Below are 26,327 nucleotides of genomic sequence, written 5' to 3'. Positions count from 1 at the left end.
TCAACACACCACCACATGGTAAGGATACCCAACCCTTCTGGTTGTAAGACATTATGTGCAAAAGCAGTCAGGCAATTTAATGACACAGTCTCCATAAGCAGTGATAACTATCTAAAACTACAATCCAGTCAAACTCTACAGAGAATTAAATTTTTTATTATATGAGCACAATACTCCTAAAGATGTTAATCCTATCTCATCACAGTTACCCATTTTGCACCAAACACATACCTCCTCTCATTTCCTTGCTTTGATGGACCTATGCCATCAGTTTTATCCCTAATACCTTGTATTTCAGTACTTCACTTCTTATTCTGATGGCCACAATAAATCACCTAGAGCTAACTCTTTCAGTGGTAAAAGGAAAAAAAATTGAGATGCCATTTCAAAGTCTATTAAGTATTTCAGAATAATAGTTTGATGAGCCTGAGTAGAAAGTTCAGACAGGAAAGACTAATATCCAGTGGGATTCTGAGGGCATGTGGAGTGGTATGTGGATACTGGTTAAATTTCCAGCTTTCCTGTACTCCATGATTAGACAATACAGATTTCTAAACACTACTATCTAACACAAATCCCTAAGTATAGTATTAGGCACATATGCTAATAATGTGATCTGCATATTCCTCAATCCAGCCGTTATTTCCTATTTACAATTACAGATCTTGTTTGAAATCAGGGTCCTCAGAAGCTGGGACAATGGTGGTAGAAGTTGTTCTTCAGGTTTTTTTAAATCACAAGAACTGTGAAAAGAGTACAATTGAAGCCATAGTTTGGGTATAAATAATGACTCAGACAAATGTTTTTTATTTTCATTTTTGTTTTCACTGACTGAGAATGTAAATTGAACTTTAGTGCTATTGTGCTTTGTTCTCCCTCTCTGTGAAAAAATGTGTTCTGCATTAAATTGCATGGATAAACTCAAACAGCTCCAAATATCACCCTTCAGCTTTTGTATAACACAAGAGCCAAGAAAAGATAGAGAATGTGGTTTTATGACCAACAGATGGTGTAATTGGTATCATAGATGTTTTTATGTCAGGGGGTCGTAGGTTCAGTCTCCATCTGGAGCCTTCTCAGATCTGCTGCGTAGCTCAATGATTAAAGAAGCTATATTGGGTCAAAGACACAACCACCTGCCTGAGGGTAAAAGAATTGCTTTCTTGATCTAGCTGTTACACTACAGTTGCCTCCTATACTAAAGTTTTCGAGCCAACCACTGCAGCAGTAAGTAACAACAGGACTGCACAAAATACTCAACACCAATTTGTTCTTATGCTTCGAGTTTCTCAGGATCTTTTGACAAATCTCATAAAAGTAAGCCTTGTCTTGCTTACATGAGTAAAAAGTTATTCTAGCTCAGGATGATAAATAATTGAGAAAGACAAAACCCCACAGAAAAAGTGGGCTGGATAGACCTTGAGAGATTCAGCATTGTTCAGTTGGTCAAGAGGGCTCACACCTCCCAGTGAGAATTAGACACACTTGTAATCTGATGGTAAAACGCAGTATCAGTGCTCAGCACATTTAGTCTTAGCTACAGTTTATGGAATAGGATCAGAATACTAAGAAATGCTCTAATCCTACACTGTTAGGTTTGTGTATGCTGTACCTGGCTGAAGGGTGTACACACAGATCAAACACAGTAATTCATGCACACAACGAGATCATCAGTTTACTTCCCTTATGGTGTGAGTCAGCAGTAACAAAAGCACAAAACCAGTGAAACTGCAGCTTCACTAGAAACCAATATTGTCACTTCAATGAAGCTGGGATTCTACATACACAGAATTATCATTATTATTACATAGGGCACCAAATTTGCCTGGCATACCTCATGATTTAGTTGCTCTCTACAGAACTGGTGCCAGTGTGCTTACCTGGCTAATACTGGAAACACACCAAGTATTTCCGTCTAATTAAAAACCACCTTTCAAATTACTAGCTCCATGAAGTTTTTCCAAAACGAATCCTATGACTCCACACGAACTCTGGATAGCAGTATCCCTGTGCTAGACAGAAACCTATCCAGGATTTAAATTTTAAAGACAATGACACAAGTATGAGTAAAATTATTTCATTTACCACATTTCATGTGCTTACACATAAAAGAACAGTAAAGTCAAACTCTTTCAGAATGTTAAAATATTAACATTCCTTATATTCCTTTTAAGGATTTTCCCATGGTAATGATAAACTCAGTCTATATTAGTACTTTAAAATAAGCTTTAACACAAATTAAAAGCTAGTATTAAATAGACATGTATATTTTTAAAATTTAAACACAATACCTATTTTTATTGATTATAAATACAAAGTAAATAACATGTGATCTCACTACAAGTTTTAAGATTTCTCTTCCCCTGTATTACTGAACTGACAGCCTGCTAGATCACTGTAATCACTAAAGACTTCTCTGGCAAACTTACATCTCTGAGGTCAAGCTTCAGTATCACAAATTTCAGCTGTTGATAATATGCAAGATTATGTGCTGCTTTTTGCAGATCCCTAAACAAAATATACATATGCATATGTCTTCAAAAAAGCTGTTGCAGATGAAGTATAACTGCATTTGCTTCAATGCTAAACCTTGCATGGGGTGTCATTCACATGACACAACTTTGCTGCTGTAAGAAAAACTTGAGATGCAGTAAAAGGGGGAAAAAAGGTTTATTTTCCCTCTCATATGACAAAAATATGCATTTCTACTTATTTTTACTTACCACAAGCAGTGAAATATTTTCCTTTAACACAAAAAAGATATTTCTGCTGCAAAGCATTCTTCCTAATAAGCTATGCTATGGGGAAGGATGGCAATTGCACTTCAAAGTAATAATATGTATTTCCATTCCAGTCACCTCTATGTAGCTGAGACATTTCAAGTAGGGGCAGGATTTATAAAAATGAGTAAATTTAACTGACCAAAATATCCATACTAGCTGCCGAACATATTGCTTAGACTTTTGAGTACAGATAAGTGGGAAACATCATCAACGTAATCATTCAGCAGCCAAAAAAACAAACTTGTTAATTTAAGTACTTCTACGTGAATTCATGTAGCCTGTCCTCATGAGTACATTATGTCCTCTTCTTCCACTTGTCCCCTCAAATCCATCAACACTCCCTTTAAGGGATAATAGACAAACACACAATGTTATGTACTAGCAGTCTAAGATTCTTCTGAGATTACTCTTGTTCACTGAAAGTAAAGGGCTGTGTCAGTCAGGCCCTTCAGTCATCAAGTCAGATACTCAAATGTTAAATAGCTTAGGCATTGTGCAAGTTTCATGCTGCTCAAGAATGCACAGTAAATACACCAAAGGCAAACGCTTTGCTGCCATTTTATCAGTTTACAACAAAACTCCTTCATCCATGAGTTAGCTCACTAAATATTTCTCCTGTCCTGCTGCCTGCACAAAGAATCTCTTTGGCTAAAGCAGTACACAGATGCTGAATTTTTCAGGTTTTTTCATTTCAATGCTTGAAGTGACCAAAACTTGTTCAAACTCTGCCATTTGAAATACCTTTATCTCTGGTCAAAACTGTTGGGAGGTTATGGAGAGGTTTTTTGTCTAGCTGTTTTCAACAGCTTTAGTGGGGTTACATCAGGCTGATGACTGATCACTATTCCCCGACGTTCCCCCATAGGCCCAGCTCTCTTCAATATTTCCATGAACAATTTGCATTCAGGACTCAAGGATACACCAAGCCCGCCAGTGGGAGGAGCTGTCAACTCCCTCAAAGGCAGTGAGGCCCTGCAGAGACCTTGACAAATCAGAGGACGGGGCAATCACCAACTATATGGCATCTAACAAGGAAAGGTGCTGGATTCTGCTCCACGGACATATCAACCCTGGATGTATAGACAAACTGGGCAACAGGACGCTGGAAAGCAGTGCCACAGAAAAGGACCCGGGTGTCCTTGTTGAGGGCAAGTTGAACATGAGCCAGCAGTGCCCTGGCAGCCAGGAGGGCCAAGAGTTAAGACATTATTTTATCCTGCAAACAGTTTCTGATTATGTGACAATTTGCAGCACAAGCTCACCATTCTCCAATGCACATTGCTACTCCCTAGACTTTGAAAGGACCAACAATGGGTGAGCAACAGTTCTAGAGACAGAATCGATTAGTCTCATTACTAATGATAACAAGGATCCTTCTACTTTCTTCACTGCAGTTCTACTGCAGCACCTTGCATACTTAATCAGCATCTAATGAGCACTTGTGTTTTGTGTTCAAATTGAAGGCTCTTCAAATACTACCAAATTCAACCTTTGAAAAAAACACCATCTTCCACCATCTTCACCTCATAGTATTCAAAACATGTTTCCATTTTTGATCTGTAACTCCAGCATATCTCACAATGCAGCTGTGATATTTTACCCACATTTAAACTCTATGGTTTCAAATTGGAAAAAATATTAAAGTGCAAAAACTGGCCTTCTGTACCTAGAGGTGATCATTGACACCTTGAGTATTTGCTTCCACAGACCTCAACTTACATTTAGCATTCATCAGCACTATGTGTCACAGAAACAGATCATTATACTTTCATCAGCATCTTCAAATAAATCAAATTAATTTGTACCATCATATTAAAGCAAACATTCATTACTGGTGTAATTTTCAAGCATCTAGCAATGTATTTAGTGCTAGTGTCTGTCCTGAAAAATGAAGGAAAAAAGCAGGAAGATGACTGGAAAACAAAAATGCAGGATATATCAAAAGCTTCAAGAAACAAGAAGGCAACCTATTTAAAAGGTCTAATATTTTAAAATCCTTAAACATTTTTAAATTCTTATTCTCAAAATAGCAATTCAGATTAAGCATTTTTTAAAAGTTGAGCAGTTAATGTATTTTAAATTACTAAAAAAAATTAATAAGAAAATTTTATTAAAATTATTGTGCCTAGTTCTTTTATCCAGAAGGAAGCCAGGAATTATTTTCTTGTGAATGATGATTATTGTATAGCAGTGATTCTTTGTATGTAGCCTGTCTTTGAAAATCTGAAGATGGATAAAAAATAGACCTATAATATTTCACCAATATTTCACAAAAAAACCCAAAAAAACAAACAAACAAACAAACAAAAAAAACAAACAAAAACGGTTGACATTTGGTTGTTGAGGGTTAGGTGTCCTTTTTTTTTTTTGTTTTGTTGTTCTGGCCTGCCCTGGAATTTTTACCCATTAGGTGCGGAGACAACCTAACTGTGGGTATTTAGTGGGTGCTCGACAAAGGACAAAGAGTGGCCGGGCCCAGGGGGGGAAGGGGGCAGGATAGGAGGGTGGGGACAGTTTTTGGCTGGCTTTCTTCGGCTTGGGGAAAGACATTCGTTTGCTGGGTCGTGGAGCTGCTGCGGAGGGGAGAAGGGAATTTCACCATCACCCAGACGGAGCTGCTGCTTCTTCTCCTTCTTCCCTCTTTGTTGGTGGCCTCACACCCCCTGTCCTGCCGGGACGTGTGGCAGTGCCAGGAGCTGCTGATCCACCTCATCCACCGGCCCAGGATCTCAGCTCATCCCTGCTGTTCCAGCTGGGTGTTCCTCAGAGCCCTGCAGGAGCACCGGGACTGACTGAGGGGGTTTGTGAAGCAAAGCCTCTCCTCCATCTCATCTCAGCCGAGAAAGCTGTCATGGGGTCCCTGGTTCTGTTGTTGTTAATGCTGTAGCTATTGTTTGTTTGCCTGGTTATACTAGTAAAGAACTGTTATTCCTATCCCCAGATCTCTGCCTAAAGGCCCCTTGATTTCAAAATTATAATAATTCGGAGGGAGGAGGTCTACATTCTTTCATTCCAAGGGAGGCTCCTGCTCTCCCTAGCAGACACCTGTCTTCTAGAACCAAAACATTGATCAAAGGATGTACTTGATCTCAAAGGTCCTTTCCAACCTTAATGATTAGATTCTATTATGCTGTCCTGGCACTGTTCAAGGCCAGGATGGATGGGGGCTGGAGCAACCTTGTCTTCCTGGTCTGGAAGGTAACTTCAGATAATGGCAATGATCTTCAAGGTCCCTTTTAACCCAACCATTTTATGATTCTATTGCCCCTTCTGTTCTTCATGTGGCTTGCTGTGAAGAGAGCTTCTGCCATCTTTGTAGATTCTGTGTAAGAACTGGAAAACTGTCCTTCAGTTTTTCTTTCCTCACAGGGCATGTTCTCCAGCCCTTTGGTCATCTTCGTGGTCCTCCTCTGGAGTTTCTCCAATCCTTGTCCTTGTCCTCCTTGAATTGTGGATACTAGAACAGGATCACAGTCTGACAAATACTGATTAGACAATCACTTTTCTTTGGCTTATATAAAATCTAAGTTAAACAGTGGATTACATATTTCCAATTCTACTTAAGCTGTTCCTTCAACTCCAATACTTACTGGTTTTTGCCAGCTCTGAATTCTCTGCTAGAAAATGCAACTCAGTTATACAAACAGCATACTAAGCTGTGCGGTAACACCTCTAATAGCAGTGGAAGATAGGAAAATCTTATCCATAAAATACGGTAGGCAAAATTGCGGTATATTATTCTATAACGGTGTCTCAAAGCTGGGGCATGTCATCTGGACTCAAGCTTGTTGATACGCCAGAAATTCTGTTCTGAGTCACAACAAAACTGTATCTGGCCCAATAGTGGTTTTCAGCAAGTGAGTGCTAACAAAGTATTAGAAATTGGACATGTAGAAACTGTCTTTCCCTGATAGGTACTCTTCAACAGATTTAGTAGTTTCTGTGATTTCTACTACAAACACTTTACAATTACCTAGTACACAAAGGACAGGAAACCAAAATCTGGAAAATCTATCAACAGTAAAACAGAGTAAGTCCATTACCTTATTACCATGAAAACTGCCAAAGAACATAAAAACACAAGAAGAAATGTTATCCAGACATTTCCTTTTATTAGGACACTGAAACAGTTTAATGTACAAATGCTTTGTGTTAGTTGTAAATATTTCCTTTGTTTAAGCAGCATTTACAGCTCTGTACATTTACATGTGCACTTCTCTAGTCATCTTAAGATGCAAGACACTTTTGCGGTAGCAACTTCATAGATCAGTGAATGCCAACACGCCACAACCCTGTTTAAAATAATAAAGTCCAGATGGAGTGACAGAAAGGAGACAGTACACCATTCTGTGCATTGACTGGGTTCATATTTCAAAAGTGAAAAAAAATAAAATCAAAGTTATTCAGCCATACGTCTCTTTCTTTCTTAATACCCTCCTTATGCATTTCATCTCCTATCCAAAAATAACAATTACTATAATAAACAGGAAAGATATCTGTAGTTTTTCCTATAAAAATCATGAAACTACACAAATAGCAATCAATTATTTTTAAATATTCAAGGAAAATAAATCTCTTTATTTAAAATAGGAATATATATATATCATGTAGACATATTTCTTCAAGATAAAATATTTTCAAAGTATAAATTCTTTCCAGTCCATCCCAGTCCTCACTTATTGTAAAAAATTGGTTTCATCAAGACAATTTCAATGAATTGCCAATGTTTTACAGTTAAAATGCCCTCCTTCTCAACTACCAGATATTAACAGTCAATTACAAGAAAATTAACAATTTATTTTTGATCACTATTTAAAATACTGGATTTATTATCCACTTAGATGAAACTCTGTTCCAAGTATGTGGCAAAGCAAAATATATAAATTAATTGAAACAAAATTTATTTTCAAAAGATACTTTGAAGTTTGGGATAAGGTACCCGTGTTTGATTCATTTCACAGTATCCTACTTAATATCTTTACACTTATATGAACTCCAGTCTCATGCCCACTTCTGAAGAAATGGATGGAAAAATACCAATTCATCCAAATGTAACTACAAAGCAGCTAACACAGATTTGTTCATATATTTATCAGCCAAGAGCACTGGGCAGTGAAGCACCTTAACAGGTTTCTGATTTTTCAAATGTCAGAAGTCTAATCAGAATCACCTGTTGTATCCCTAACCCAGATCAATATTTTTCCCCAGAGCCACCCATTTCTTCATCTGCTTGCCATGACAGAGACATTTATCAAAAAAGTCAAAATGAAAAGGAGCCAGACATGCTTAAACTGACCAGAGATATCCCTCTCCACCAGTTACATCTCATAAGTGTCTTAATTTTTCAGAGACCATGCATCTAACCTGTCAGTAAAAGACATATTATAAGAGCACTTCAGCTGCTATCAACCAAGGTACCCACTTTACTGTGATTTAAATGCTTCATTCCTATATAGTGGTAAAGAGTAAAAAAGTACAAAGGAAGTTTTACCAATTTTTTAATGATGGGTATGTGTTTGTCAAATGAATCAGATTATGGTGCCTCTTAGCAACATTTTTGAACATATGTTTCATCAGAACCACTAAGTCATGTCTTTGAAATTGCTAGAAATTTCATTCTGCTTCTTGCTACCTTAGTTGTCATCACTTCATTTAAAAGCAAAAACACCCAGCAAATCAAGAAAAGTAACAATACAAATCCATGTATCTAAAAGTTATTGCTAGTTCTTTAAGCACAACAAAAAATCCACCCCATTTGCAAACAACCTAAAATAAAATGAAAGAATGAAATATAGATTCTGCAACCTAGGATTTCAATGCCAATGGTTATTTGCTTACCTCCCCAGGTTTAACTTAACTCCAAAACCATTTAATATGCTGCACTGGAATCAAAGTATCTCATTTGTTCCAAGTTTGTACATCAAAGGCTTGACTTCACTAGAATTTGCAGGTTTCAATTATGCAGCCAAAAATGGCTCAAAAGTTCAAAGTAGAGTGATAACATTCAATTTCCATTTCTTGCAGTCTCTGAGAGTCCTCAGAATCACTAATCTGCACTTTCAATTCCAGTCTGTAAAATGGACGTCAGTTTAATTCTGCACATTTTTCTCTTTTAAACTGTTGGCTTCTCACTGGCTTTTACTCAAAGTTAACAGAGAAAACATATAAATGTTAGTGAAATAGGGATACTCTTTCACATTGGGATGAAGGGTTTACAACCTTGCACAGATAATGATTTGACTATTTCAAATAGCAACAATCACAGAAGTGCCCCAACACATTAGATGTTCTGTTTGAATGTACACAGATCAAGTTTTGAAAGCCAGTGCAGAAACAGTCTCTATGAACTGGAGGCATCATAGACTATGCTCAACTAATGCAGAATATTTAAGAATATATGGTCAACCATGCTACAAAATACAATTGTGTAAGTAAAAATCTGAATCAAACATGATTAACTTTATATTTAACAACGATGTTTCTCAAAAATAGTCCTGTAATCCTTGTAGTAGCAACCAAAAAGCCACATATGTACAAAACAACTCAACACATATTAAGCAGAATACAAAATTTTTAGACAAGTGTTCTTAAAGCAAAATCATGAAATAAAAAGCTGTATTTTTTGTTTTATAAAAAGGTACATACTTCCTTACCAGTTTCCTGATTGAAGTGTCTGTATACGTAATGTCCATCTGTGCTGATTTAAAATCCTGACAGCACAGCCTCTAAATATTACTTTCAAGTTACTTGGGAATTTTATGTGCACAGACTGAGTTGTGTTTCAGTAGTATTTGTACCATCTAAACTCTTAGTATCTGTCTTTGAGTCTTCCCTTCTAAGGTATAGATGTTTACAGACAAAACTAAGCACACATAATTTTTGTGCTTAAAGGTAGTTTGACTAAGCTAGCACTTAGCTGCCATTTCAAAACCTTAGCTCATTTTTCATGTTGCCTATTACTCCTCTTCAAGACTGGTACAAAGTTCCCTTACCCGAACATACTACACTGGAATTACATCAGTTTCACAATTCAGAGGTTTGAATTTAGATATTTCAAAGTTAATAATATGAAAAACCTCACCCATAATATCAAACATGCATATAATTACATATGGAATGCAAAAAGCAAATAGTATTTTATATGAATTTACTATCTGGCCAGGCTTTCTTAAAACCTGGCTGCCAAAAATGGTTAGAGAAAGATGTATTAAACAAAAAGAATTTAAGGTTCTCCCTTCTATAATGCAATAAAAATTACATAATATAGCACAAAATTATGTCTTAAAGTGTTATCCTTTTGGCAGTAATAGGAAAAGTGTATTTTCATTTCGAAGATGAGGAGGGATAATTCCTTGGCATTTATTTGAAGTTCCCACGTTCTGAGAAAATAGAGAGAAAACAACACATTTTACCTGGTTTGGGATAAAACTGAATGTTCATACACATTTTTGAGACCGTTTAAGGGTTTGAGGAAATAAATTCAAAACTTTTTATACTAACTTATGAAAGAGTCATGAATGCAATAGTGATGTCCCATTTTAAGTAATGCTAGTAAATGGTAAAGTTTGAATTGGAACAACACTGTCATTCACCAACTCCAAAATTCAGCATTCTTCCCCTCACTGCATTTGTACCACTCCAGAACAATTTTGTTGGTCAGGCGTCAATGCCATCAGTGGAAGAATCTGGAAGTCACTATACAGTGTAAAACACTTATCCTGATAGTGTAAGGAAAGAGGAATCCAAAAACAGGAGTCTAATTCAACACAGACTGTGCAGCTTCCTTAAGAAGTGATGCAGCTTTGTCCAGTTCTTGTTCTGTTTGTTCCACTGTTATCACTACTCGAATACTAGAAAAAGAAAACCAGAACATACACAGTAATCTTTACTTCAAGGCATCAGCTTAAGAATTATTTCATATTAATTTCAACACATTAAGATCACTATCTGTAGGGAAATTACTACAAATACAAATTCAACCAAAAACAAGACATATGACTAAATAGATGTGGTCACACTACTTTTAGCCCTTGCTCTGCCACCCTAACATACACGCTGCAGAAGTCTGTTATCTGTTTTTACCAGTAGAGGCACAGCTCATGGAAATGTGCCTGCTAACAGGCTACATGCTGATCCCCAAGATACAGGTAGTTTTGATACAGTTATTTCATGGTAGTTGCAACCTGTAACAGTCACTGAAAATATACCTCAAAAATAGAGCCTCTCCCATTTTTCCAAGAACCAATATTCAATCTAGTCTACTGAACAAAACTCCGTCATTGTATGGAAACAAGATGGAAAGCCATAGCCAAAAAAAAATCAAGTAGCACATTAACTTTCTGCTAACCTGGGTGGAGGAAGTGATTTTTCTTCTTTCTCCAGATAGCGAGCCTGTGTTAATGCAATACCACTATTCATGCACTACAAATAAAGAAAATACAGTAGTTAACCTGGGAATTTCTAATGACGCAAAATATCCTTTTGTGTCAAGATAAATGCAAGTTGTTTCCCAAATGGAGGTTACAAAGATTGTGCAAAATCATCTCTAATTTCAATACAGCTTTAAATAGTTTAGGGTGCAGTGTCTTTAGCTTTTACCTCCATGTAATCAGGCAAACATACCATTTGTATCAGGAAATCAAATTATATTTAAGCTTATTTTCAAGGAAATTAACTTCAGAATTTGTTTTTGTTATGTAGTCTTGCTTACTTGCCACCTGATACATAAAGTTTTCCATCAACTCTCACCTCTTCACGTGAGACAAAAAGAACCAATGTGTATTGAAGAAGGGAAAAATACTACATATAGAACAGGAAATTGTTCACATATTAAAAAAGCAAATTCACAGACTCAAAGAAAAGGTTGACCTTAAATGGTTAAAGTGCACCTCCAGAACACTCTTCTTATTAATGTTACAAAAGTTGTCTAAGCAACAGTTTTATACACAGATTTGAGCATTAAAATAGATAACAGGAAATAACTATTTCCTGAAGTAAATAGTCTAATATGCATTTTTTAATGCATAGCTACAGACCAAGCTATAGGCAGCAAGAAATGCTTAAAAGATGATCTTTCATAGAGCCATATAATCAGCAAAGAAACTAAGTTTCTTGCAGCATCCTTGCAAGATATTTCAACAAGTTACCCGACAAGCCTCCCTACCCTTCCTCAATTATTAACATTTAAAGGCAATAATACATTTTAATGACTATGGGGACACTTACATAATCCACAACTCTTTTGAGTAACTTCACATCATTTTCTCGAGATCCACAGCTCTCCTCCAACTGTAAGTGCAATGCTGGAGAAAAAGATTCTCCCACTACTTTTAAACCAGAAATCCTAAAACAAATAAAAAGCCTTTGATGTACATACCACTTGAAGACATGCTGAAAGATATGATAACAAGTGCTTCTCCCTTCTAGGTGGTGAGTGAGAAAAGATGGATATTTCACTTTACTGATAGTAATGCAGACAAAAACATATGTGCATTTCAGCTTGCATTACATAAAGGTAATGAAGTTATCAAGCAAATGTCTTTTCTAAGGAGTTTCAGGAAGTTTGTAAAACAATCCTTCCGCAAAAAGGACTAATAATACAGAAAATTTTGAAGAATCCTTAAGAAGATGTAAGAGATATGTCTGTGATAGGCCTGCAAATTGCTGATAAAAACCCAGCTAGCTAGGTCAAGTCACCTTTTTATCACTTAAGGGATGAGAAAGAACAAAAGTTTTGCTGGGGTGTTTTGCAAAATTTGGCAAGATTTATGATTTTAAATTATTTTCTGCAGAATCTCTTTAAAGCATCAGCTGTCACTTAGTCTGAAGCTCCTCTAAAATTAGTTATATGACTATATAACTAATCTATATCTAGTTGTTGTTAACTAGATTTAACTAGAACAAATTCTAGGTTTCTAGAATTTGCCTGAACAATTGACATTTGATTGTCATTGTCCTGACACATCACAAACATTTAGGACTGAGTTATTCCCATCCAAAAATCTGTATTTAATATCCAAGCAAAACCTCTGGTCCCCAAAACTAAGAGGTCACATAAACACATATCAACAATCAGGGGTAATTTTGATTTCTGGACTTTGATAAGCTTGCCTAATACACATTTTAAGAAGAACAGGCTCATTTAATGGTAGTATCATTCCAAAGAAACTAGGATAATCAATAATGTATTAGAGATTTGAGGGTTTATTAATTTAATTTAAAATTTATTTATTTATTTATTTATTTATTTATTAAACTTTATTAATTTCTATAATATGCAACACAAAATTGCTGAGGAAGAAGAATTGTAAAATGCAATTGCACAAGTACTGCACATTAAATGGCTGTTGAACATCACAGCAATTTCTGTATCTTTTTAGTATCAAAACCCAACAAATAAAAAAAGTCAGTACAGCCATCTTTTAAAACAGCGTAGTGTTAGGAAATATTAAACCTTATTTTTCAGATAAATTCAAGTAATTTTTTCTGTGCTCCATAGCAACAGGTACTTTATTACTGTCTTAACACTCAAGTCTAATATACAGGAACAATATTATATTCAATATATATATTAATTGAGTTGTCTGAAAGAGTATCTGCTAAGCTTCATCCTAAATGCTTTTATTTAGACAATTTTCAAAATGCTTATCAATACTTTGTGTTATTGAGAGTTATCACATTCTCCTAAAGATTTTAATATGTAAGAGATTGCAGACCTCCTCAATAGCCTTAGGGTATCTCATTTCAAAACCTGTAAAGGATTTTGAAAACTTGGACTCTTTTCAATAGCATAACAGAAACAGTTGGGAAAGAATCATTTTCCTCTTTTAATACGTACATAATTGAGTGTACATAACCCAATCTAAGCACCTGTAAAACCGGAAACAGATTTGGGCAAGAAGAGTTTCTTTAAAGTAGGCATTTTAAAGGCATAGCCAAATAAAAGCCAAAAAGCCCCAAACCCCACACTTACCCCTGTAAAGCTTTGTGAATCCGTTCACATTTGGCCCGGAGAGTCTGAAAAATGTCTACACACAAAAAACAACAACAAAAAAACCCAGAACAAAACAGAAAAAAAAAAGGCTTAGATTTCCTGTTTCCAGTTCGCATTTCTCTAAGATTTCAAAGATTGTATTTGGAATCAAACTAAGGTATGTACATCCATTGAACTAATAACTCTCTTTAGTACTCTTCTTAATGTTCTCAATTCCTATTTCTGCCAGGAAATGACAAGCTTTTAAGTTCTGACAAATGCACTGTTTCCCTTTATCTCATTACTCCAGCTGCATATAGAGCTGCTGCTGTTCATGACCATATGGACGGGATGACATAAACACTTTGTAATGGGACTTAAATGGCAGGTCCAATTTATAAATATCCATAAATAATCTATTGCCATTCAGACTTTGCTCACTGATCCTTTCTCCAGTTCACTGCAGATACTTGAAAAGAAAACTGACTCCTGGATTTGTAAACCATGGATCTTTTCCTTGGTCAAGGCTAACCCTCCAGTATACCAAACAGTCTTGTAACTTACTCCTAATTTTTTCTTTATTCTATTTTACTTCATACAACAGGACATGGGCTACCCAGTAATTTTTATTTATTTGTCACAAATTAAATACTGCATCTTTGCAGATGTCCTCCAATCTGTTGACGGAAATGAAGGTTAAAGCAAATTTATACAATTTCACAATTTGGCCAATTTTGTCCTCACTGCCCCTCAGGCCCTACACTTCCAAAAAAAAAAAAAAATTTCCCAGGTGTTCTAGTGGCTGGGATTTGGCACTGCTGTGGCCTGAGCTCAATTCCCAGTCAGCAAAAAGATTTTTTAAAGGCTGGGTTGGATGGAGCTCCTGGTCTAGGTGTCCCTGCCAATGGCAAGGGTGCTGGAACAAGATGATCTTTAAGGGTTTTTCTAATTGACTCCTACAGCAGAACTTCTGTCTGCCAGCTTTATACAAATGCCCCCTATCTGATCCCTCATAAATCGCAGGCAATTTGCACCCTGATCATTCTTGAGATTCTTGCCTGAATGCTTAACTAGAGAAGGAAAAAAACCCTAATTATATAGCACAAGTGGAAAGGAGAGGATTTCTCTGTCCTGAGGAAATATACTACCATTTGTTTCTATTTAACTTTCTCTTCCTTCATTTCTGCTGAAAAAAATGTGTTTAAGGAAGAGGCACTGATCTAAACAGCAGAGTAAAAATTTCTTATTTGCTTTTTAAAAACCATCTGTGTCCTCAAATAGCTTGCTTATTTTCCAGCTGGAAGACCAAAAGGGATGGAAACACTGAAGAAGAAAAGACGAGTGGGAAATACCATGAGGGAAAAAAAATACATGTAAAATTAATAAGCAAAAAAAAAAAAAAGAAAGAAAAATAGGACATCAGAGTAAAAAGGTGAGGAATCAAAGTAGGGAGAAGTACAAGTTATTAGTTTGGAGTGAAGAAAGACTTCAGAAGAAGGATAACATTTTCCTAAATTAAGTACCTGGATTATCTTCCATAATATTCAGAGCCTCAATAGCAGCAGCAGCTAACAAAGGAGGTAGGGAGGCAGAAAAACAATACCCTTGACCAGACAATCGCTACGGCAGAAAAGGAAAAGAAAAATTATAGTAATCTAGAAAATGTTTTAAAAGTAATTCATGTATATATTTAAAATCTCTCCTCCACACCTACAGGTACATGTAAGGATTAAAAGTAGGTCTCTGATTCATCTGCAATATTTCATAGGAACCAGACAGCTTCTGTGTAGAGTCAAATACTGCATAATCATCTATATCATACTTGCAAATAGATATTAATAATTAACTCTCACATATAAGTAACTAAAAGTGCCAGACTACTTAAGAAGAGATCTGTCTTACCTGATGGTCAATAATAAAAGATCTTCCACAGCAAAATCCACCAATAGAAGCCAGTGAATTTTCCATGTTTGCACTAATAAGATCTATATCATCAATCTGTCAGTTAAATTAAAAAATTATTAAAAGATGCTTTTGATTGCATCAAGACTGTAAGTTAATCTATTAAAGATACACCTTGTTTCTTATTACCATGAATACTAGAGATGATCCACCAAACTATGACATAATAAAATGAAAGTACAAATGAAATAATAATTTTAAGCAATACAGAAAGGACCTTTGAGAAATTGAGATTTATGGATCTGTAAATAAATTGCATATGATCTCTCTCTTCAAGGCATTGCAATGTGAAGAGCACAAACAGATAAAATAAATTATTTAGATGCTGGTGACAATTCCACAATGCAGTCAGTGTGGCAGTGTCCTTTAAGTAGCCACTGTGTAGTCAGTAGGAGGTAGAATGTGATTAAAACTAAGTATAAACCTAATTAAAACAGACCATTAAAAATACTAATGTCTTTCTTATTTCATTTGTTAGCTGCAAATATTTCTTTTGTCAGGCTTGGAAAGATTTTGCCTGTAAATTAATTTAACATAAAAGTCAATTTATTGGAAAGGAATTTAACATAGAAATCAGACCGCAGTGGGCATGTATCACAGTAACACTGTTTCATTTTCCAATTTAATTTTCTCTTTTCCATGTTTGGTATTAAGTGAAAACAGCAATACAAGGAGGAAGACAGAATGAATTCTCTGAATTTGTTATTTCACTTCCCAGCTGAATTCAGACACTGTCAGAATGCAGTGAGGTGCTCCAGACTGGAATACTAGCTAACAAAAAGCACTTCTTCCTTCCCCTCAGCCCAGGGGACTGTGGTAGTAAGCAGCTGCATAATACCATTCTGGATTTCCAAAGTACTCCTCAGCTGCATAAACACCATGGAAAGTAGACCCTTGGAAAAATAGTTTGGCTTAATCTGCCAGGAAAGTACTACCTTTGAAAGAACCATCAGAAGTTGTATTTTTCCCCACTGGAGTAAAAGGCAATAGAGCAAAGTATGATTGCTATATACTGCAAAGATTTTTCTTATTTACTCCAAGACCTCAGAGTGGCACTTTTAAGTGTATGTGGCTGTATAAGACAGTATTCATTATCTCACTGAGTTTCCAAAAATAGAATAGAATTATGCATTGTAAAAAAATTCTTTTGTTATCTTCATTGCTGAAGATAAGTAAAACTATTTCAAGTAAGCACATGAAAGACTGCCAAGACGTGTAAGCTCTAAACTTACAAACTAAAAAAACTGCTAAAAAAATACTATGTTTAAAAATATATCTATATTTAAAAAAACTGTAAATTTAAATGTCTACTGTACACCAGAAAACTATCCGCTAATGGCACAGGTATTATGAAACAATTTCACAACTTGTTTCTACACAAATCTCTCATTCACAACAAAAGAGTACATACATTTATTCCAAAGTGTTCAGTAATGCCTCTTCCGTGTTCTCCAAGGACTCCAAAAGAAAGACTCTCCTCCAAAAATATTCTAACTTTGTATTTATATTTCAATTTTATCTAAAACAAAGAAAATTTTATAAAACACAGGTCAGAATTTGGTGACAAAATGCATGGGAGAGATAAGGTAAAGAAAGACAAGGACAGCATTCTGAATACTACATAGAACTCAGTTCTAGAGCTCTGTTCACTCATTAAAACATTTTAAAAGCCTTCAAAACTATTCCATCATGTAATATTAAAACAAATTTCATAAATGTTCATATAGAAAAAAAAAACCCTTTTTTAATAGGTGCTCAAGTACCTTCAAAACAATGCATTTTCACACCATATCTTCCATCGTCTACCAGAATAGAGCCTGTATAAAAAGCCATTTTATGCTGAAGAGCAAATAGTTTCCCTCGAGTCACTATTTCTGACATTTCTATGAGGTGTATTTGAAACTTTTTTTTCCTTTTTTTTAGATATAACCTAGCTTAAATACCTAGCATCACACAGTCTAGCTGAAAATATAGTATATTTTACAGGATGAAAATTAAGACCACAGCCAGACATTATTTCTAAGTCTCAGTAGCTTCAGAATCCTAATCAGAAATTTCAAAACAAGATTAAGGTTTGGAATCACCTTTTGAAATCATGAACATGTGAGAAAGCAGGAAGGTAAACAAAAAAGCTGCATGCTGAACTTTTCTGTGTAGGTTTAATCACCCAACACTGTTATTTCGTTGGCCACAAGCTTTCATATGCAATTCAAAAGGTGAACTACACTTACCAACTCTGGAAGAGGGCAAATGTCTCCTGTGTTCATATACAATCCTTCCACTACAATAAACCTTCGAGTTACACGGGCCTTGCGAGGATTCTTCAGAGAAAGATATGGTTTTAGTTTATATCAATTGTTACTAAACAAGCAAAGTTCTAAATATTTTTCGGATAGGGAAGATTTTTCTGAAGGGAATGGTCTCTTGTTCAAATCAGCTGTTACTTAAGTTTAAAATTAGTATTTTTCATCTGTAACAAAAGTGGAAATGCCTCACTGGACTACTTTTGTCTTTCATTTACTTTGTAATAATTTCAAAGCTTCTACACATGATTTAAGAGGCCCTCTTTTGCAACAAATCACAACCAATCCATTTGAACGTTATAAATAAAATACAACCAATGTAACTACAGAAGAAATACTGCAAATCTTGGTCTCTATTATACTCCTCATTAGTATGAGCATTTAGAAGACTTTTCAACAAGTGTTTTGTGCATCAGGATTCACAATGCTGCAGAAACCTCTTACAAGTAGTGCCTTTGTAAAACACAATGCGAAAGTATTCATAACACTCATGTCACAAAGTCCTTGTGTGATCTCTGGATACCATAGAGATCATTAAAATATCTTTCACTTGTTTCTGCTAAATTTCAATTGGTATCATTTCAGTTTTGCTGTTTTAAGATGCTATTGCTCTGTTATTTACTTTGAACCTTACTGATATTTTCTGAAAAAGGATATTTAGTCACACTTCTTTCATTTTTCAGTCCTTGTAAAAAGATTCAGAAACATCTATTTAACTTTTCTATGTGGTAGGTACCAAACTAGTCACAGTACAGGCTTTATCAACTCTAATGATATGAGCCTTTTCTAGTCAGTATGTCTTAGTTATACACACATGGTCTGTATTAAGCTCTTGCCCACCAATTTTATGTTCACATTCAGCTAATTACAGTAAGAAACTTCAACCATGTAGCTAATTCAAAGCATTCTGCTCTAACAAACCAAATGTGTTACACAAATTAGTCTGAAAACCACATCTAAAAACTCATGTAAAGATTATCTGACAAAATGTATTTTCCATGAAGGCAGGTTAACTAGTATGTTATCTATAAATCTGCTATTAATCAGATCCATTACTGATTTACACTCGTGTTAAGCTGATTGACAGTTTATCTAGTTTATTTTTTCTATGTCTTATCACAAAATCAACTTTCTTTCAATTGTCTGTAACTTGCCAGCATTCTGCAAATAAACCATACAATCATGACAGCTACTCAGTTAATTCTTTTAATGCTCACTTAATCAAGTTATCTGTACTTTCTGATCCTGATCTTAGTAACTGCTTTTGGACATCCTTTTGCTTTACTGTCAGAATGAGAAGCAAGCCATCGAACTGACTCAAATTTTTCAAGAGAGAGAGTATCTTAAGAGTTGAATGTATGATATGGGAAGACTGAGAAAAAAATCAACCATATTGATTCCATAAAGGACTAGTAATTTTTGTGCTGATTTTATAGTGTAGCATTCAAAGTGATAGTTAGCTTGCATGATGTATTAGGTAAACACAATTACATAAATTCGTCAGAGATCCAAAACCAAAAAAAAGCTCTGTAATAGTTTTTCAAAAAAAAAGAAAAACATTATCTCACATCAGTCATCTGCTTGTAAAGATAATTCCCTGTTACTAATACCTGTGAGCTCAGTTCTAATGGCTAAGAAGACAAATGCAAATAAATAAATATTTTTTTTAAAAAATTATATTAATTAAATAAGCAACATTAACTGCTCAATAGAGAGTTATGAAAACCAAGTAACTGCCTTTAAACACTACATCCATTCAATTACATGACTCAGTAAAAAAATGTGGGGGATGTGGCACATAAGAGTACAAATATTTCTTCAAAGGAATGGTACCTTTTGATCTTCAGTTTCTTGTTCTTTCAACAGTCGTTCAAGGTCAGCCATATCATTATGCTTAAATAACTTGATGTTACTTCGAGATGCTTGTAATCCCTTCTGAATAGCAAAGCAGGCAGCTTCATCTCTGTAAATACAGCAAACCCTTCTAAGTTTGTGAAACTCAGTGCAATTATTCAAAGAAAACTGGCTATTAGGACTTACTTTTCTTTTGAACAGGTATTTGTACTTATGTGTAGACAAAACCAGATGTTTTAAAGCACTGTATATTTTATTTATATTTTGAACCCTCATTTCAAAGATTTTCAATTTTATATGTACTACAGACACTGAAAGCAAGTCAGCAGGTATTTTTCTTTCTTTTTTTCTTAAATCTACACTCATCCTTTTGTTTGTATGTGACAGAAATTTGAGCACAGCATTCCATGGACCACGTAGAATACCACTGTAACCATCCCAGAAACCTCTCACTTCATTTGCTCTGGGTCTTAGAAAAAAGCACAAAGATGTGCCTGTAACATATACTGTAGTCCTCCAAATACTCAAAACCTCCATTTTAATATTCTTTGAGAAATAATATATCAATGTGCAAAGATGGAGATATTATTTCCAACACCCATTTTTAAGTGTTGGAACAGCAAATTTCTGACTATGATGGGATATGCAATTTCACAGCTGCTTAGGTCAACTAATCTTGTAAAGTGGTAACTAAACCAAACCTGCATATGCAGTAATTTCAACCAAGCTGCTTTCAAATACAGTGAGAACTTCTGTCAATGAGAAGCTGAAACAGTATGAGATAACTAAATCCAGGGTACACACTGGCATCCTTGAGTAGTGTGTGCACAATCCAGGTCATTTGTCTCAGAAATGCTGATCCAGAAGATAATCAAACACAGTCAAAAAACCTGATCAAATTATGAAAGAACTTCTGTGAAGAGGTCAAATAGGCTGCAAGCCTTACACTTAGAAAAGACAGCACCAAAGAGAGATTTTGTCAGACAAATACAAAAGTACCATTGTGTTGTAATTTAACCACAGCAGGCAGCAGAGTCCCACATTGACACCCACTCCCTACTCCTAGGGGGAAAAATGCATGGGGAAAATCCCTGTCTACAAATCAAATGCATCAATAGAAATTAGTAGGTATTATATTTGAAACAGGTATTTCTTCATATTTTTCATAAAATGTTCAAGTTAACCATTTGCATGTGATAGAAACACTGAGAATATTAAAGATTTAAGGTACTGAGAGAATCAGAAGACAAGAAAAATCCATCAACTCTTACTAAATCCAAACCCTCTTCTTTCCAGCAGTAAATTGAATAGTGTTACATTATTTCTTCCAGTTCTTGAATCTTCGCTAGACAAATCATGATTGGCTATTCTTAGGTACCAGATACTGGGCCTGCCAGATGATTTACTTGATTTTGCATAACTGTTCTTCTGTTACTTTAATATGTACCAATATTTATTCAACTGCATTCAACTATTTATTAATCCACTGCAAATAGGAATGAATGGAACAATTCTCCTGGACGAAAGGTGAAAAGCCAGCAATAGACATGAGAAAAGCAAGTATAACTATATTGTTTAAGAAGAAAATTAGTTATTAGAATTAGAATATTAGAATTAGTATTTGAATGCTACATTATTTAGCTTTTTTTTTTTGCAGCTGAGTGCCTATATCTGAGCTTTCACAATGAAAACAATCACTGATTTGTAATATTTGGCAAAGAAAAAATATTTAAACTTCGTACTACGTAACACTTAATCAAAAACAGCATTATTTTTAAATGTTCAACAATATGTTTAGCAATCATTACAAATAAGAAGAAAAAAATTAGAAAACAATACTTACACAAACACAATGTCCCCTCTCTTTGAATATGCAGGAATAGCACTGGCAATTGTTGCAAATCCATATGAGTATATAATAGCTTCCTCTGTCCTCATGAATTTTGCTAGCCGTTCCTCTAATTCTAAGTGCACATCTATTTGAGAGAAAAATCAAAAATACTGAAATATTGAGAAAAATAAAAAACAAGTTAGCTTCTTTTTATACTAAAAAGCCTCATTACTTTTAGAAATCATCTAATTGAAGCAAACAGAATATTTATTTGTAGGAAGAGTATTAAAGCAAGTAACTTCCCAAAACCCAGTTGCGACCAATCCAGCTTCACTGAAACTGACAAGTAACCTGTTATTAATCACAGGTTTTGACAGAGCTGAAAATACTTATGCAACATATTTCTCTAATGTTCTTACACCAAAATTGTTAAAATCTACTTGTAATTAGGCCACAAATAATGCAGCATTCTTGGACTGCAACTAGAGAGCATAGTTACTAGTCAGAAAACAAATTATGCAATTTATCGCAATTACTGAGGTCCTGTTGGCAGACCATCAGTTCTTCCAAGCTGATGCTTCCGCCACATAAGTACAGCTATCATTATAACAGAATACTGCTCTTGTGAGACCACAAGTCTCAAATGATCTCCTGAACACACTTTAGCCCACTAGAAAGGTCACACCAACAAGCCAGAGATTATTCATTCTTAAGATATATTGACCCAATCACACACACAGCATTTCCCAAACCAGTTTGGTCAAAATGACCCATGTCAAAAATCAAGATATTAAAAATTGCAATACCACATGGTGAGTGGATTGTTGCTGTAGAAAGGTAACCACAGAATTGACTATTCTTCCTAAGCAAAATAGCCTGTATCAGACAAACTGTTATTTTGATTGTCTAACTCTCCACTATCTGCTTCTGCTAGCAATGGACAGATAATTATGTCTTTAATTAACTGGAAATAAATAAGATTAAAATGCAAATAGAGATCATTACTGAGTGACTTGAAAGACCACCACTGGCCAAGTGTTACATTTTAGCAATTACTGGAAATTCATTCAAACTAAGATCAAATAAAGTAACTAAAGTACAAATACAGTACAGATTCTTCCAACAGAATATAAGGTTATGATGTCAGTGTTGCTCTTTCTGACCAGACACCAACAGAAAGGGTGCAGAAAGAAAGGATACCATAAAAGCCCCAACTTTGCCATACTAAATGCACTCCCCAAAAGGACGTAGCCACCTGATGTATTTATTAATAAAAGTAAATAGTATTTATTCGAACAACAGCCTCCCAACCACAGTAAAGCACACAAAATATAAATTTTTATTCATAGCACACAAAATATAAATCCTCAACAATACTTTCCTGATGATTACCTGGGCATCAAAAAATAGATCAGAAAGAAATTTGTTTTCCCACTGCTTTTAAATGAAAACAAACAGTTAATCATTCATGATTTGGAAGTCTTCTTTTGCATCCTATAATTTTGATCCAGCTGCACTAGATATACCAAATGTTCAGGGATTTCTAGAACAGCTTTTCCTCTCCAAAGACTTCAGAAGGAAGGATGCTGACTGGAATTACCTCATCTACTTTCTGATTGAGATTGTAAATAGTCCATTTCCAGAATCTTTGTGTCTTTTTCTTGTATCATTGCTACATGGACTTCAGGATCAATAAACAATCTTCAATCAGGCTTCCAAAGAGGTGGGATGACCTTTGATTTATTGAATGAAAAGCCCAACAAAGATCGGCAATTACAAAATTTAATAAAAACAGACTTGCAACATAGCACTTAAACCATGCAACATAAAAAACATGCAGTCCAAAATGTTTGTTTTTGAACTCCCATCAGTAGAGAATAATAAATTAGGGGAAATAAGAACTGAACTACTACTTTTGAGTGGTCAGCTATTGATACATAATGAGGAAAAATGTTTCGAATGACCACTTACACAATTTAATTGAAAAAGATTATAAGACCATCACTGCTCCTAATCAGAACCTGCATCTTTTTCACTAAGCCTTATTTGGAAACAGCCACCATTACACTAAGCAAGGTCTAGGTAAAAACAAGTATTGTCAGTAAAGGCAGCTAATGAATATATTCAGGTTTGTACTACAGAAAGAAGTTCTGTAAGCCTAAGTAAATTTTGCGAAGGGGAAGAACACATAAATTCAAAATAACACACACTTCGTATATCACTACACAAGGGTATGAATACTTTGTATAACCATGAGGTTGAAAAGTGCTAGGGCAATATTAAGGCTTCACTCTGATAAAATCCAAATACCGTCTGACTTTCCTTTGTTGCAATGATTTGCTTTAGTCTGATTACACCACTTGGATTAGCCTATTTTAACTGAAACTGCAAACACCACCTGAAATACATTTGCACAGAGGAAGACACTGTAAGAGCTTTCTATGCAATTATGAAACATTAATAAAGCTAATATTGTTAGTAACTGTTATGAAATGTCTTTTTAGTGCCTAGTATATGTTCACATGGAAGTCAAAAACAGAAGAAATGAGAATTATGGAGAAAATACCAACAAATATTCAGTTATATGTAGATATACAAATATTTCATGCTCTTTATAGGATAAAGGCACAGATAGATATTTCAGAGATACAACACAAAGTAAAAATTTCTTAAAAGGGACTCACTGCATCTATTAATTACCTTTTAAGTAGCACAGATATGAAGGACCAAATCTCCATTCAAAATAAATCATAACACAATATCTACGTTTCAAATAGAGATCTCTTATATTGATATGAAATATCAGCTCCTAAGAGGGGATAAATCTCAACAGTAACAATCAACAACTATTAGTTAAACTCTGCACAGGAATGTAAGAGGAAACTGTGCTTTAACACAGGACATGAAAAATTGTGTGAAATGTTTAAGGCACCTGATGCAAAAAGTGTTTTTTCTCACAGATTCATAATCCTGCCACATTCAAATGTTTAAAGCTAGGTGCAAATCCAAAGACACTTTCAGACTGAACAAGTAGAGCAGGAGTCTGCCTACCATTTAAAATGAAACCTCCATTAGTTTATGTGTAAAAGATACCTCAAATGGGTGAGTACAGTATCACTTTTTCTCTACTGTCAAGTAGCAATGTCACAGATTAGATTCCTTGCACTGTGAAATGGAGCACTTCCCAAAAAATTTCAGAAGCCAATGAATAACAAAAGCTATAGTTTATAGTTTAGGATTAGCCCTCCAAAGAGGGCATAAAACAATCCAAATAATCTCCCATTTACCAGAAAGAAAAAAACAAATACTGTTTCAAACAATTACTAGAAACAAACCAAGTGAAAGACTACACAAAACTTAAAATCAGCTTGCATTCTAAAGGTTATTATTATTATAAGGTTTTTTGAGCACTTCGCTGTTTTGGAGAGAAGGGAAAAGCCTATATGAATTCCAACAGACCACTGCTGAACTGTGATCACTCAGTAATCTAGTTTCCTATAAGCTCTGTACTTATCAGTGGGTCACTAGTACATTCCTCAGAAACAAATTATGGTTCTAAGCTAATGAATAATTTCTAAAATTGATATCAAGACTCAACCCTATTCTGATAGACTTCTATCAAATCGAATCAGGTATAGTAACTAGCTGATCACTTATAGGACTAGTTTAATTAACCAAGAAAAGCTCAAGTTTGTCTTGAATTCAAGTCAAGGCAACAGGAAGCTAACTCTATAAAACAATTTGAGTACAGACCCCCTCAGAATTCCATCATCTCTGGGGAGAGACTGGAATGTTCACAAAATTAGCTGATGGTTTTAGGCTGTAATTGTGCACCTATTCATGTATAACTCTTCGGTTTACATGCAGTATTTCAAAATATAAATGCCTGTAAAGAACAATGCCCAGAGCCCGATATTTAACAACTCACTATTTCTTAAAACGAATGAAAAAAACCCCTATGTAAGACCTGCTCAGGACATAAAATCTCTCAATTACAACATTAAAGTTATCAGTAGTAGAAAACTTCATTCTGGCTGAAGCATTAGTAGCCACAGAAGTAGCCACATTAGTTATCACAGAAATCAGACTGCCCCCTTGTGGTGCCCATAGAAAGTTTAATTTGCGCTTATATTTACACTTCCAGTCACTGTGTATTATTAAATGCATTATTTAATTCAGGTTTATTTTCTCTTTTTACAATGGTTACCAGAACCAGAACTACAACAGACTATAAACTTTACAATTCTCCTCAAAGACCAGCATTAGAAAGAGTAAGGAAACAGATAAAATAATAAGAAACAAAGCCAGGAAGAATAAACACTACCAATCGTCAACAACAGTTATAGAGGAATGGCTAGAGAGCAAAGGTCATATTCCCATGCAGCAGTTAGCTGGACAAGAATTAGACAATAGAGTACAGTTGGTGTGAGATGTTGCAAAGTCAGGAAGGCCTTGGTGATAACTGTTAACTGAGAACAGGACGCTGTGATCAGAAGAATGTGAATTCAGCATAGATGAGCGATCACAGGAATGTAGAATTAGGTGGAGTTGACCTTAAATGAAGTATCCAATAATGAGCTTGCTTTTTGCACTATGTATGAGCCTAATTATTGATGCTATAT

The 26,327-nt window shown here is 35.1% G+C and overlaps 1 protein-coding gene across 1 annotated transcript in view; it reads right to left on the bottom strand.

Annotated features, from left to right (window-relative positions):
* Nucleotides 1–6,873: 6,873 nt before the first annotated feature.
* SPTLC1 (serine palmitoyltransferase long chain base subunit 1) overlaps nucleotides 6,874–26,327 on the bottom strand; it is a 42,715-nt gene continuing 23,261 nt past the window's right edge. The window contains exons 6-15 of the mRNA XM_086869437.1: nucleotides 21,718–21,850; nucleotides 19,854–19,983; nucleotides 17,949–18,038; nucleotides 17,129–17,236; nucleotides 15,658–15,753; nucleotides 15,279–15,375; nucleotides 13,756–13,810; nucleotides 12,009–12,126; nucleotides 11,131–11,204; nucleotides 6,874–10,633 (exon numbers count right to left, since the gene is read on the bottom strand). Coding sequence (XP_086725563.1) covers nucleotides 10,540–10,633; nucleotides 11,131–11,204; nucleotides 12,009–12,126; nucleotides 13,756–13,810; nucleotides 15,279–15,375; nucleotides 15,658–15,753; nucleotides 17,129–17,236; nucleotides 17,949–18,038; nucleotides 19,854–19,983; nucleotides 21,718–21,850 — 995 coding nt within the window. The 3' untranslated portion in view covers nucleotides 6,874–10,539. The remainder of the gene's footprint in view (nucleotides 10,634–11,130; nucleotides 11,205–12,008; nucleotides 12,127–13,755; nucleotides 13,811–15,278; nucleotides 15,376–15,657; nucleotides 15,754–17,128; nucleotides 17,237–17,948; nucleotides 18,039–19,853; nucleotides 19,984–21,717; nucleotides 21,851–26,327) is intronic.

The sequence above is a fragment of the Cyanistes caeruleus genome, chromosome Z (genome assembly GCF_971803275.1).
Source record: "Cyanistes caeruleus chromosome Z, bCyaCae1.hap1.1, whole genome shotgun sequence".
NCBI lineage: Eukaryota > Metazoa > Chordata > Aves > Passeriformes > Paridae > Cyanistes > Cyanistes caeruleus.
Note: the sequence above shows the minus strand (reverse complement) of the source record. Positions and strands in the feature narration are given on the sequence as shown.